General features: G+C 44.4%; 1 protein-coding gene across 2 annotated transcripts in view; it reads right to left on the reverse strand.

The window, feature by feature from the left end:
• Nucleotides 1-9,078: 9,078 nt before the first annotated feature.
• Nucleotides 9,079-15,791, reverse strand: part of LOC115136001 (zinc finger and BTB domain-containing protein 16-A-like) — a 191,420-nt gene continuing 184,707 nt past the window's right edge. For both annotated transcript variants that reach the window (XM_029671294.2, XM_029671293.2), the window contains exon 7: nt 9,079-14,242. In XM_029671294.2, the coding sequence (XP_029527154.1) occupies nt 14,013-14,242 (230 nt within the window). In that variant the 3' untranslated portion in view covers nt 9,079-14,012. The remainder of the gene's footprint in view (nt 14,243-15,791) is intronic.

Here is a 15,791-nt window from a genome sequence, read left to right on the forward strand (position 1 = left end):
CCAAAGTTTGTTTTAAGCTTTTTCCATTGAACTTCCTTAACACTGTCACGTTGTATAAATTACTGGAGACAGGCACAGGAATACGTAATAGTGGGTTTTAATACTCAAATCAAATCAAATCAAATGTATTTATATAGCCCTTCGTACATCAGCTGATATCTCAAAGTGCTGTACAGAAACCCAGCCTAAAACTCCAAACAGCAAACAATGCAGGTGTAAAAGCACGGTGGCTAGGAAAAACTCCCTAGAAAGGCCAAAACCTAGGAAGAAACCTAGAGAGGAACCAGGCTATGTGGGGTGGCCAGTCCTCTTCTGGCTGTGCCGGGTGGAGATTATAACAGAACATGGCCAAGATGTTCAAATGTTCATAAATGACCAGCATGGTCGAATAATAATAAGGCAGAACAGTTGAAACTGGAGCAGCAGCACAGTCAGGTGGACTGGGGACAGCAAGGAGTCATCATGTCAGGTAGTCCTGGGGCACGGTCCTAGGGCTCAGGTCCTCCGAGAGAGAGAAAGAAAGAGAGAATTAGAGAGAGCATATGTGGGGTGGCCAGTCCTCTTCTGGCTGTGCCGGGTGGAGATTATAACAGAACATGGCCAAGATGTTCAAATGTTCATAAATGACCAGCATGGTTGAATAATAGTAAGGCAGAACAGTTGAAACTGGAGCAGCAGCATGGCCAGGTGGACTGGGGACAGCAAGGAGTCATCATGTCAGGTAGTCCTGGGACATGGTCCTAGGGCCCAGGCCAGTTGAAACTGGAGCAGCAGCGTGGCCAGGTGGATTGGGGACAGCAAGGAGTCATCATGTCAGGTAGTCCTGGGGCATGGTCCTAGGGCTCAGGTCCTCCGAGAGAGAGAAAGAAAGAGAGAAAGAGAGAATTAGAGAACGCACACTTAGTTTCACAGAGGACACCGAATAGGACAGGAGAAGTACTCCAGATATAACAAACTGACCCTAGCCCCCCGACACATAAACTACTGCAGCATAAATACTGGAGGCTGAGACAGGAGGGGTCAGGAGACTCCCCCCAAATTACTCCCCCCAAATTACACAACATGCCATGAAAGGCAAGGGGACGAAGCCCAAAACAAACACGTATACAAAACACACAGGGATGTAACCCAAACAAAAGAGCGAGGTTAAACCTCTAATAAATACACGGGTCGAGACCTGTAATAACAATGCATGGGACGAGACCCGTAATACACTACACGGGTCGAGACCTGTAATAACAATGCATGGGACGAGACCCGCAATACACTACACGGGTCGAGACCTGTATAACAATGCATGGGACGAGACCCGTAATACACTACACGGGTCGAGACCTGTAATAACAATGCATGGGTCGAGACCTGTAATACACTACACGGATCGAGACCTGTAATAACAATGCACGGGACGAGACCCGCAATACACTACACGGGTCGAGACCTGTAATACACTACACGGGTCGAGACCTGTAATAACAATGCACGGGACGAGACCCGCAATACACTACACGGGTCGAGACCTGTAATAACAATGCATGGGACAAGACCCGTAATACACTACACGGTTCGAGACCTGTAATAACAATGCATGGGACAAGACCCGTAATACACTACACGGTTCGAGACCTGTAATAACAATGCATGGGACGAGACCCGCAATACACTACACGGGTCGAGACCTGTAATAACAATGCATGGGACGAGACCCGCAATACACTACACGGGTCGAGACCTGTAATAACGATGCATGGGACGAGAACCGTAATACACTACACGGGTCGAGACCTGTAATAACAATGCATGGGACAAGATCCGCAATACACTACACGGGTCGAGACCTGTAATAACAATGCATGGGACGAGACCCGCAATACACTACACGGGTCGAGACCTGTAATAACAATGCATGGGACGAGACCCGTAATACACTACACGGGTCGAGACCTGTAATAACAATGCATGGGACGAGACCCGTAATACACTACACGGGTCGAGACCTGTAATAACAATGCATGGGACGAGACCCGTAAATACACTACACGGGTCGAGACCTGTAATAACAATGCATGGGACGAGACCCGCAATACACTACACGGGTCGAGACCTGTAATAACAATGCATGGGACGAGACCCGTAATACACTACACGGGTCGAGACCTGTAATAACAATGCATGGGACGAGACCCGCAACACACTACACGGGTCGAGACCTGTAATAACAATGCATGGGACGAGACCCGCAACACACTACACGGGTCGAGACCTGTAATAACAATGCATGGGACGAGACCCGCAATACACTACACGGGTCGAGACCTGTAATAACAATGCATGGGACGAGACCCGCAATACACTACACGGGTCGAGACCTGTAATAACAATGCATGGGACGAGACCCGCAATACACTACACGGGTCGAGACCTGTAATAACAATGCATGGGACGAGACCCGTAATACACTACACGGGTCGAGACCTGTAATAACAATGCATGGGACGAGACCCGCAATACACTACACGGGTCGAGACCTGTAATAACAATCCATGGGACGAGACCCGCAATACACTACACGGGTCGAGACCTGTAATAACAATGCATGGGACGAGACCCGTAATACACTACACGGGTCGAGACCTGTAATAACAATGCATGGGACGAGACCCGCAACACACTACACGGGTCGAGACCTGTAATAACAATGCATGGGACGAGACCCGTAATACACTACACGGGTCGAGACCTGTAATAACAATGCATGGGACGAGACCCGCAATACACTACACGGGTCGAGACCTGTAATAACAATGCATGGGACGAGACCCGCAATACACTACACGGGTCGAGACCTGTAATAACGATGCATGGGACGAGAACCGTAATACACTACACGGGTCGAGACCTGTAATAACAATGCATGGGACGAGACCCGCAATACACTACACGGGTCGAGACCTGTAATAACAATGCATGGGACGAGACCCGCAATACACTACACGGGTCGAGACCTGTAATAACAGGTCGATGCATGGGACGAGACCCGTAATACACTACACGGGTCGAGACCTGTAATAACAATGCATGGGACAAGACCCGTAATACACTACACGGGTCGAGACCTGTAATAACAATGCATGGGACGAGACCCGCAATACACTACACGGGTCGAGACCTGTAATAACAATGCATGGGACAAGATCCGCAATACACTACACGGGTCGAGACCTGTAATAACAATGCACGGGACGAGACCCGCAATACACTACACGGGTCGAGACCTGTAATACACTACACGGGTCGAGACCTGTAATAACAATGCATGGGACGAGACCCGCAACACACTACACGGGTCGAGACCTGTAATAACAATGCATGGGACAAGACCCGTAATACACTACACGGGTCGAGACCTGTAATAACAATGCATGGGACGAGACCCGCAATACACTACACGGGTCGAGACCTGTAATAACAATGCATGGGACGAGACCCGCAATACACTACACGGGTCGAGACCTGTAATAACGATGCATGGGACGAGAACCGTAATACACTACACGGGTCGAGACCTGTAATAACAATGCATGGGACAAGATCCGCAATACACTACACGGGTCGAGACCTGTAATAACAATGCATGGGACGAGACCCGCAATACACTACACGGGTCGAGACCTGTAATAACAATGCATGGGACGAGACCCGTAATACACTACACGGGTCGAGACCTGTAATAACAATGCATGGGACGAGACCCGCAATACACTACACGGGTCGAGACCTGTAATAACAATGCATGGGACGAGACCCGTAATACACTACACGGGTCGAGACCTGTAATAACAATGCATGGGACGAGACCCGCAATACACTACACGGGTCGAGACCTGTAATAACAATGCATGGGACGAGACCCGTAATACACTACACGGGTCGAGACCTGTAATAACAATGCATGGGACAAGACCCGTAATACACTACACGGGTCGAGACCTGTAATAACAATGCATGGGACGACCCGACCCACGCAACCTGTACACTACACGGGTCGAGACCTGTAATAACAATGCATGGGACGAGACCCGCAATACACTACACGGGTCGAGACCTGTAATAACAATGTAATAACATGGGACGAGACCCGCAATACACTACACGGGTCGAGACCTGTAATAACAATGCATGGGACAAGACCCGTAATACACTACACGGGTCGAGACCTGTAATAACAATCCATGGGACGAGACCCGCACTACACTACACGGGTCGAGACCTGTAATAACAATGCATGGGACGAGACCTGCAATACACTACACGGGTCGAGACCTGTAATAACAATGCATGGGACGAGACCCGTAGTAACAAATGCACAAAACACGCAGGTACTCACAGGACCAATGGACATGGTAACAATACCCGACAAGACAATGGTGAACAGAGGGCCCATATATACAGTTACTAATTAGGGGATTTGGAATCAGGTGTGCGTAATGAGACAGTTCAGTGAAGCCAAGAGGCCGGTGGCGTAGACCTCCGGAATTGGTACACGGAAAGAGCAGCAGTACCGGGAAAGAGCAGTAGTACTTGGAGAATCCGTGACAAATACAGCCAATGTCCACATTCAAGAAAATGCCAGATAGGCTGGTCCATTTTTTGCCTCCCGGGCCTATAGAAAAATGTTTTAGTTCTCACCAAATTAACATTATCTGGCTAATTAATGGGGGCCTCTTGGGGAAAAATATGGTCCGGTGTGGGGGCCTCAAGGAATCTGCTAGGGCAGATTTCTAGTCCCAGTCCGCCCCTGTCCACATTCAAATGATGGGAGGTGAAAATAAAGCAATTTTCCGTTTTATATTATAATTATTTGTATTATTATTAAATTGCCGGTTAGGGTTTAAGCCATACAAGAGACTTCAATACACCACACTAACCACAGGGTGGCACAGTAGTGCTCTGCCCAGCACTATCCACCCTCATGCTCCAGTACAGAGAAGGTATTAATTCCTCTCAGGGATGGCCTATTTTTATTTATTTCTTACTTAACCTTTATTTAACTAGGCAAGTCAGTTAAGAACAAATTTTGACGGCCTACTCCGTCCAAACCCTCCCCTAGCCCGGACGATGCTGGGCCAATTGTATGCTGTCTTATGGGACTCCAGATCAAGGCCGGTTGTGATACAGCCCGGGATCAAACCCGGGTCTGTAGTGACGCCTCTAGCACTGTGATGCAGTGCCTTAGACCACTGTGCTACTTGGAACCCTAGCCCGCGGACTGACACTAATGTACTGAACGTAAAGATTTTGGCCTCACTGGAAAATGGACTCAGAGGGAGTACTCAGATAGGATAAATGCCATTGACACCCAACATAATTAAAGCCTAAAACCGTTCCACAGTAAATGGGAGCATCGATCCCAATATATTCAACAAGTATCCAGGCTACATCAGTTCCTGGGTCTGTGTGGACGACTGACTCTAGCCCTTTTAGTTCAGCACTATGCCTGGCTGTTTTATTCCCCCTGAGTTTTAGTTGATTTTCAGCTATAATAAATGCTTTATCAGTGTGACGCTTGGATTAGAAAATCTCTGAAAATGTCTGGTATGTATAAATGGTGTTCTAAAACTAATTACAGTAAACATTCCAAAATGATAATAAAAAACAACACAGGAAATGTTATCAATGAGTATTGCCATAAATAAGCATGACTCCAGGCTTTCAATAGTTTGTCTATTTAAAAAAAAAAAAAAAAGTACAACCAGAGAGGGTAGACATCTGACTAGGGCTGCAACATTCCGGAACATTCCCAAATTCTCACGTTTTACTCAAATCTTCTTTGGAGGATTCTGGATTTCCTGATTATTCCCCCCTAACACATCTGGGAATTCTGTTAAAGCTACCGGAATTTTTGCATCCCTACCATCTTCTGTAAAAGTAGTATACTGTAGTACACTAGACTAACACTAGAGGGTTCCATTACCAGCATTAACCAGTACTACACTTATGGAGTTGCAGGAACACACAATGAGCTTCAACAGTCATTTCTACACCAGTTACTAAAAACCATACAACAGCTAAGTTCATAAGACACATCTCCAAATTGCAATGAAGCTATGGACCTCTATTTGATAAACTCCTTGAAGAACATCTACTTTAAATAAACAACAAATTACAATTCCAGAGATGACGCCAAAACTACAATTACTATTCCACCAACGGATTAAATGATCAAGATTGAAGACTCAGCATTTTTTGTCATGCATTATAACTTCATTTTGTGGCCAGTGCACAGAACAGTTACCTTAATCAGTAACCTCAGGAAACCTTTTTAATAATTATCCCCATCCAACATATTCTCAAACCACAAAAGTTCAGTGACCACAAAAATCATACAAAACTAAGTCTACCATAACAGCAACAACATGAAACACACAGAATAGTTCAGTTACGTGTTGCTCAGGTTGCTTGCTGTATTACAGTAAATTAGTAGGGGCGGCCATGCTGTTTGGCTCTCTCCTCTCCGAGGCTGGATCAATGCCTGGGGTGGGGGGAGGCTAACGCCTACAGGCCAACGCCTACAGGCCAGGCTTCGCTGAGAAAACAATCCCAGGGATTTGGACAAAACCGGTCCCCCTCCATTCAACAGGCCCACTGTCTGAACCCTCTCTATCCATTAGATCATATTTGGGTCAAAGAGCACATAAAGATGGGACCCCCTGGCTCCCCCACACACAGAGCCCTGCAGCCACCACCCCCCTCCCCCCACTCGAGAGGCCATTCACTGGACCCTGCCCCTTCCACTCACATTGCCCACATGAGTCCAATCAACCAAGGCCAAAAATCCCCACTCTGCTTCATTTTTAAAAACAAAATTGGGATCAAACTGAACTCATGGTGTCCCGTTGATGAAGGAGCATACTCATCATCAGGGGATGTGTCCTCCTCTAGTGTCCTCCTTTCCCTAAATCACCAAGACCCTTAAAACAATCAAGATAGTCCAAGACAGCCTAACTCTCCACTATGACTAGCCACATTGGGTTTGATATGCAGAGGCCGGTGGTGATGGAGTGAATAGCTAAAGAAAAGTAGCTCATTAGCTGATCCTTCTGAGGGGAGAGGTCAGGGTCTGCATATGCTGCCCAAAGACGGATGGGAAGGGAGAGGGCTGCCTGCTATAATAGGGAGCCGAAGGAGAACCTCTTGTTTGCGCCGAAACAGATGGCAGGGTCTCCTGGCTTGATTAACCTGGTTAGGTCAGCTATAAGGAAGCCGATCTTAGATGTTCCAGATTGAAAGAAAGGCTCTCATCTCTGGGAGAAATTATTCAAGTTGCTATAATACTTTGTCTAATGAGCACAGGACTTCGAAATAATAATGTTGACGTGAATATGATGGTGGTGATTTGGAAAATAAGGACATCTAAGCCTGTGCTGTGTTTCCAGGAGTGTTTGAAGAGTGTCTATATGAGTTGCTGTCAGTCTGGTGTGTTGCTGAGGTGTAATGTTGTCCATCTAGTTAGCACAACCTTCCAAAGCAAAATGGTTCCAAATAACACAGAGAGCAAGAACGAGAGACAGACAGAGCCAGAGAGAGGGGGTGGGGGAAGGAAGAAGGATATAGGAGAGGAAAATAGAGATCGCTAGAAAGAGAGACAGACAGAGTCAGAGAGAGGGGGTGGGGGAAGGAAGAAGGATAGAGGAGAGGAAAATAGAGATCGCTAGAAAGAGAGACAGACAGAGCCAGAGAGAGGGGGTGGGGGAAGGAAGAAGGATAGAGGAGAGGAAAATAGAGATCGCTAGAAAGAGAGTGAGAGAAAGATAGAGGGAAAGATAGAAAGTGAGGAATACTAAAGCCCACCAGATAGCTCAGTTTAGTATAATGCCATGTTTGTATCGCTTCCTTGATGCACGGAAAAACTGAACCATTAGTGTCTGCAACGTTTCCCCCCTAACAGCAAACCAGGTGGCAGCAATAATGGCGTGCACCCTGCATATCTAATGATAGCATTTATTACCTACATAATGAGAGAGGAATGTAGGACATGGTCGCTAGGCAAGCACTGACACAATGCTAACCATTAGCACTTCCATTTGGTTCTATGTCAACAGACTACAGTCTCTGTCAGAAAATACCTATCTGGTCACTCTACATGCAGAACACATACACCCACCCATGGCTCTACTGTCTGGTAGATGTAATAATTCCAACCACAACACTGACCATGTCATGTTCTTACTCAAGAGGCTTTTCGCTACAGCTCAACAGTAGGGGGTGCTGCTGTGATCAACAACACAAATGACCTCTTCATACGCAATACAACATGGCTTCGCATCAGCCTCCTGTAGTGGATCATATATTCTGTGCTACACTTAACGGCCCACTTACACTATACCCAAATGAGCTCCCGTAGTGGAAAGCAGCCACAGGGAATAAAGAGACACTAGTAAAAGAAGTGGCAGTGGTGGCATATTACTACATTTATTTGACTTGATTTAATGCCTTCTGCTTGGCAAGGCTTTTCTGGCATTAGGTGACTAAACACATTTAAGAACTGAGCAGTGAGTACTACATCTTTACCCCATCACTAGTATAGTGGAATATAATACTCCCTCTGTAGCCCAACTGACTTATTCAGATCAGCAGAATTCCAATTCCTCCGGTGCTTTTAAAGAAATTGACAAAAAGGGATGACAGAGGGTTGAGGATCAATACATATGTTTTGTGGACAGAGAAGTGGGACTGGTGGAAGAGAGAAAAGTGTTGAATGAGAAAAGCTGTTGCCTTCAGATGTGAGAGGAGGGGAAGCTGGGGAGAATCTCATGGGGGGTCATCTTCATTTGTCAACCGCAGCAACGGTCCACCCAGTGACTTCATGGTTGTTACCCATGTTTACAGAGCTGCTTTTGAAGGACACAGTTCTGCATAACAAGAACAGCACTATGGCTCTCCAACATCGTGTAAACCTGTAATTCATTTTTACTATCTATACAGTATTGAACTGTGGGTTGGCATCTGAAGAGTCCACAGAGTATATGAGGAATGGGTCACCCAGAAAGCACCACATTAGAAAACAGGCAGACAAACTTGAGTCTATTTTTTATTGATTTTCTAACTGCAGATTGAAGGTATACAACTGAACATCGTTATTTTTCTGAGACTCATAAATAAAAATACAAAAAAATGTTCACTACAAAACAATCTACTGTTAGTAGGATGTAAAAAATATTATCTTTCACTATCGAAGGCACAAAATGTACTTAGTGACAACATGGATAATAAAACCTGCAGCATTTAAATCTCTTATTTCTTTTATTTTTTTTCACACTCCATCATAGAAACACTGAAATTTTACAAAGAGATGTATCTGATCCTACACGGAAAGAAAATAAACTAAATCAACAGACAGATGCTGGGATCCGTGGCACAACATCAGAAGCAGGGCCGCAGACACACAGCTAATCGCTGGAAAAGACAAAGGACCTTTGCAAAGTTCTAATGCAAATTAAATCATTTTTATTCAAATTACAGAAAAAAGTAGAAATTAAATTATAATAATTGGGCACCTTCTAAGATTAGGCTAAGATCAGGTGCTGAGGTAGACGAAAACGATAACAATTCAAATAATAATAAAAACACTATTTTCTTAATACAGAGCAACTCGACTGGCACTTGTGCTGTCACAACAAGGAAGAATGAAACAAAATGACAGACAAGCCAGAAAGAGAGAAAGAGAGAGAAAAGCTTTGTAATGCTTGGTCCGACAGGGCAATTGGTCCTCAGTGCTAATATAAAAAGACAATGTCTTGGTGCTTTGATACTCAAACAGTTTAGTCTGGACCTCAAATGGCACATGCATGGGAACACTGCATGAAATGGCTACTCGTTCTAGAACACCACACTGAAACACAGAGTGCCTACTCCAGGGATGCCATGATTTTGTAAGGCTCGTCTTTGAATGTATTTCTTATATTAAGAACAAGTACTTTATAAGAAACAAGTTGTAATGTTAAGCTGGGGCAACGCTATGGGTTTGTCAAGCTGCCAAAGTGGATGTTGAAGGACATTAACTGCTCAGTAAACCTGTTGCTGACAGCAAAATATTATTCACGAAAAAACATACTTAGACTTATTTCCAAAATGAACAGGTAACAGTCCTTCAGAACAGATTGAAAAAGCAAAATGCATACAATTTTCATGGCCCGTGAATGTTATCATCTTTATGTCTTATACGCTCAAGCTCCATAGTCTGTATTTTTGGGACACTTTTTCTTCCCTGCTTTTTGTGCGTAAACAAGTTACATTGCTTTTGGGTGTCAATTACAAACAAAAACATCAAAGGTGGTTTACCCACTACCAATTTTAGGTTAATGCAGCCCTCCAGAACAGCTCCTTTTCTATTCTAAATCAGGTCATCTCAAATCGTCATGACATCCCTAGAGTGCTGGAGACACCATTCATTATCTTCTGAAAGTACAGAAACTAAGTAGATATAGATGGACATTTTTGTTGAACAATTTCCATTTTAGGCACAACGATATTACAGAAACAGAGTAACATTGAGGGAAGAACTATATCAACGCCAATGGATTCTTTTTTCAACATGTTGAGGGAAAAGTGGCACAGAGCATTGTTTTTATTTTGTGTCTGATCTAATTAGTGCATTTTTCACTAATACACGCACCCACAGATACACTTTCATTTATGCACACACACAAAAAAAGTATAAAACATTCAGAGAACAATGATAGGAGACTGAATCCCTCTAGTTATTGAAGTTTGATGAGATTGTTTCAGGCTCTCTGGCCTGGCACTCTGATTTGGTGACTGAAGTTATTATAGTGGATGAATATTGGACGAGGGAAATCCCTCGGCTCACAGTGTTCGATAATACAATGGCAAGACAATCATGGGCCAAAACGACCACGTTCATGCCATTGCTTCTTTTTTTATCACTTCAAGTACAAAAACAAAATGTTGGCAATAAAAGTTGATTGAAAATTGTGAATGACGTGTCCTAATTGACCGATGGCAGCATCCCTGCCATCCATTTGAAATGATCTATTTCTTTTTTTCCACACGCACGTTTATGGCCGATAGATTTAGTCCTTCACCTACAATGCATTGACATCCAGAAAGCAACACTTACGACAACATATTCACACATTTAACATTACCAAAGAGGAGCAAGGCAAAAGATTCAAAACCAGAGAAAAAACTAGGTAATAAAAAAAAAATATATACAAATATATGCCCTGCTGAAACCCTCGACAAATGGAAAGGGTCTGACACTGAATACAAAAATATTACAATTTTTATATATCAAACTGCCTCTGTTGGCTCTTGTTCAGGAATACACTCATTTCGAGAGAACTTGTCGACCAAGAGGATCTCTTTTTTTCTAACCTTCCTTTTTTCTTTGATTAACACTTGCAGTCCCAATTGTCCAACGCACACTGCACCGCTGCATATATGACCTGTTCTCGGTGGTTCAACATTGGTGAACCTTTTTTTTTCACATTACAAAACTACAATTCTATTCACATATTTTCAAGTTTAATGTTGTTTTTTTTTACTCTTAAAAGTACTATTACTTCTTCTACTGCGTACATCCCTCTTACCCCATACTTAAGGCTTCAACATCTCTTCTCTGTTCTTAAGGTTACTGTCAGGGGGGGACTGTAAGATAAGAATAAACTCTTGTTTTATATTTCCCCATCAATCTTACCCTTTATATAAATGTCACTTACACATATGAAAAGACAATAAGTCAACACTTGAAAGCATGAGATGAAGTTGCAAAGATGCAAAACACAAACACACAAAATAACGTGCTTTAACAAAAATGAAAACAAAACAACTTAGAGGTAGCTTTTATAAGAATGACCAAACCCACCAGCTCTTCAACAAGCAGGGTTAATAAAAAAAATACCAAGTTTGGTAACAATAATGCACAAAAATACACAACAATAAAAATCTATTTTCACCGTGGCACTCATTTCCACGTACACATTGCTTTATCACATCTCCCTCGCGCAATAGTGCGGCTTTCGGACACACGCTCACAAAAAGTAAGAACATGTACAAAATTAAACAAAAAAACACAAGGGAACTAAAAACAAGCACGAGGTCACAAAAAACGAGGTAATTCAAGTACAATGTGCTGAGATAAATCAAGATATAATAGGAAAGAGACAAAGCGAAGAAACAAAACCATATATTAAGAGTTGATTTATTGTGTCTTCTTACCGTTCGCCCCCTGGGCTGGCCAGGCCATGTCTCCTCCAATCAGTTTAGTCCCCCATCCCCCTCCCCTGCTAATAATTGAGTGTGATTATCCCGTTAACACTGAACTGACAGTGGTGCTCATATTGCCTTCATTATGCTGCCATATGAACAGACATAATGCTTGTTATAACAGGTTATGACAACATATTTTATTGATATAGCACTATTACAATTTTATGAAACTATTTTCCACCTGGCATCACATTCACGGTTATACTCCTCATAACAGTACATACAATCTGTTATAACAAGTGCCATATCTCCTTATAGTCGCATCATGAAGGCATTACAACCACCCCTCGGAGGTGTTACTGGTGCTACCCCTACACGTCATAGCTCCCGACCTCAATCCACAGCAGCCTTTGTCATTTTGGTCTCCATCACCATGGCATATAGAGAATATGAGATTATTAATGTGAGAAAATAGTTAATGTTATGAGTCAGACGACGTACTGCAATTTAGTGTAATTGATGATAATCTGCTTACATTTATATCAGTCCAGCATCTATAGCGGAAAGAAAAGAGACATCTCCAGTTAATGCTGTATAGAGACTCATGGTTTAAGAGAAAACAGAGCAGCGGCTTCGCAGCGAGCTACCCCTCAAAAATATATCTGAAACATCAAACAGAGACTGCTGTCGTAATATGTCTTTACCTGTGCAATGAAGCTATGATAAACTGATGCGGAGACAAATATAAGGAGAATAAAAAAGGGACCGTCGACTCCCGAGAGGCTCCGGCGAAACCCGACTAGTGGCCTCAGCCGTTTTCAGCCCTTATCCAACAGAACCCTGGAAGCTCACCGGGAAGAGGAGATTTCCAATATGGGAATATCATCCTCTGTTAATCTCCCTTGCTGAACAAAAGATAACCCACTGCGTGGGTACAGAGGTGTTGTGCCCCAATCCAATTCAACATGGTGCTATTTTGCCATAGGTCTGGCTGACATGTGACACATGAGCCAGCCCTTAGGCTCTGATTCTCGAGGGCTATCTGAATGACACCACCGTAGGGGCTCTAAGTGCTCTGTGCCACCAGGTCTGAAGACACCATTTTGGAGCACTCTGGTAAATAATGGGATGGGTAGTAGGGGTCAACTGTGACATGTTCCTCAAGCAGGACATGACTTGGTGTCTAGTTTAATCCAATCAAATCAGGAAGGGATCTGTAGTATCAGGTAATGAAAGGATTGACCCACCAAGTTACAGTATGATTACAATCCCTTACCAGAAAAGGTGAGGGTGTCAAAACTACATTTAGTGATGGCCAGTGGTCTAAATGATGGGGATGTGTGGGTTCACATAGCCTTTGAGAACCATTTCAGCTCAGTTTCAGGTGTGGCTTGGGTGACATCTTTCGAGTCTGTGGGTAGACTTAAGGACAACAAACTCCATTGATGCGGATCCATCGATGAGGGTACACCCACAGGTTTTGCATTAGGCAATTTGAAAACAACTTGAAACAAAACGTTAATGGATGTATTGAACGACATGTGACTTCGAAGCGGTAATGTCCTCTGGTCAGAAGTGCACTCTGCCCAGCCCTTTTCCTCAGTGTGCCCCTCTGTCATTCACTCTCTTTGCATTAGAAAATCACCTGTGCTTCCGTCTCGTGGATTTCCTCGCTTGACTTCTTCGCCACAGGCCTCGTTCTCCTCCTACTCCTCCTTCTCTCGCTCCCTTCCCCACTTCCTCTGCCCGCCCTCCTTCCCCCCGGCTGTTGTCTGGTGGCATCAGACGTAGCAGAGGTACAAGTAGGTCTTCTCTATCCTCCAGTCCGGGGGGATGTCTTCGGGCCTGTGGCCCTTCATGTGCTTCTGCATGGCTGAGAGGCTGGGGCAGTACTCCAGGCAGATGGTGCATTGGTACGGCGAGGCACCGTTGTGGGTGCGCAGGTGTTTTATCATGGCCGAGTAGTCCCTGGATCGCTGGTGGCACAGCTTGCACTCAAACGGCTTCTCACCTGGAGGGGGTAACAACGACGGACATGTCAACAACAACAACATCAGGCTGAGGAATGGAACTCTATATGACCCATACAGTCAGTTGTTCCTACATTTACAAGGTTGTTTAAGGTGTAACCACCCGTAGCAGATTACAGTAGCAACTTTCTTCTAGAGCCTCCTCACTTTTGCGTGTCAATGCTAGCAGAAAGAGCGCGATATCTAGTGGTCTCAATTAGCAATGACCATAATGTGTATAAAATACCCATGGCTAAATTGAAAGGTGCATGCGATAATGGATAATGGTATTTCATACAGCGCAGCTGTGCACTATATGAACCACCCCTATAATGTGCTTTACAAACCAAACCTATCCAGTTACACTGATGTACATGTGCCACATTTAATGTCTAACATCACCAATAGGACCTATGCCATTTTGGAACATCAAATCACAACTTCAATTTTATTACATTTGATTCTCCACTGTTCCAAAGCAGCTACATTTCAGTGCATGTGATATTCCGGACCAGTTCCCCCCCTAAACGTGCAAATGATTAGAGGGATGGCTAGGAATAATCCCCGGCACTCAATCCGACAGGCGCAAATTAGACATGTAAATGCCAACCTTTACCAATGGCATTTGAAATGAGGTGTTGGATGTGATTGGGGCCGTGAATGATACCGACGCTCACACCACGTTACAGAGGCCTCTCTCTGATGTGTCCCTGCATCTATTTTTATATTTTTATTTTTTCAAATCGCCAAACTTGACTTGTGGGAAGGGGGTCAGGGTTGTGTTTACGCAAATAGCCATGCCAAGAAGATGATTACGGGCCGTGTCGACTGACGAGGCCCCACGTGCCAGCAGTGTATACAATAACCACACTTTAAACAGGGTTGCCTCAGATAACTGGGCAATAATGAACTGCAAATGGGACCAGTATTGATCCGCCATTGACAGGTGGGACTCGGGAGGGAGGGAAGGTTGCCAATGTCGATGATTTATCAAGCGGCCCCCTTTTGTGCGCAGTGGCCTTTGACTGTGAGCTTGTCACTTGGTCTTGTCATCTCCAGTGCGCTTTAGCTCACCGCGAATTAAGGCCCCTGGCCCCGGCACCACAAAAGGGGAAGGGGGGGGGGGGCATTAATATGACAGCTGGCTTATTGAATGAGAGACAGGGGAGGGTTGGTGGGAGGTTGAAGCAGGTAAACCCTTGGCTCAACAGCAGACCTGGGATACTAGGTGGTGTGTGTCCCTCATAGCACCCTGGTTCACAGCACTTGACCCTCATCCTCATATCTGGGGACGTAAATTCAGCCATCATGAGAGTGACAATTGCCAGCGGCCGCCTGACACCTTGTTGACACATTTATGGAGCTGGAAAGGCCTGGGATCAATATGGTGGCTCCTCCACAAGCCTGTATTTACTGGCCCTTGGAAACATTCATAAAACAGTCTGTGTACAGTATGCTTTGTAAAATGAGCAAATCAGGTGAGCACATTGCTCCCAGACCATCTTAACGCCCAGTATAAAACTACTGAACACTTGTCATACACTTCCCCTC

Source organism: Oncorhynchus nerka, linkage group LG10 (genome assembly GCF_034236695.1).
Source record: "Oncorhynchus nerka isolate Pitt River linkage group LG10, Oner_Uvic_2.0, whole genome shotgun sequence".
NCBI classification, from domain to species: Eukaryota; Metazoa; Chordata; class Actinopteri; order Salmoniformes; family Salmonidae; genus Oncorhynchus; species Oncorhynchus nerka.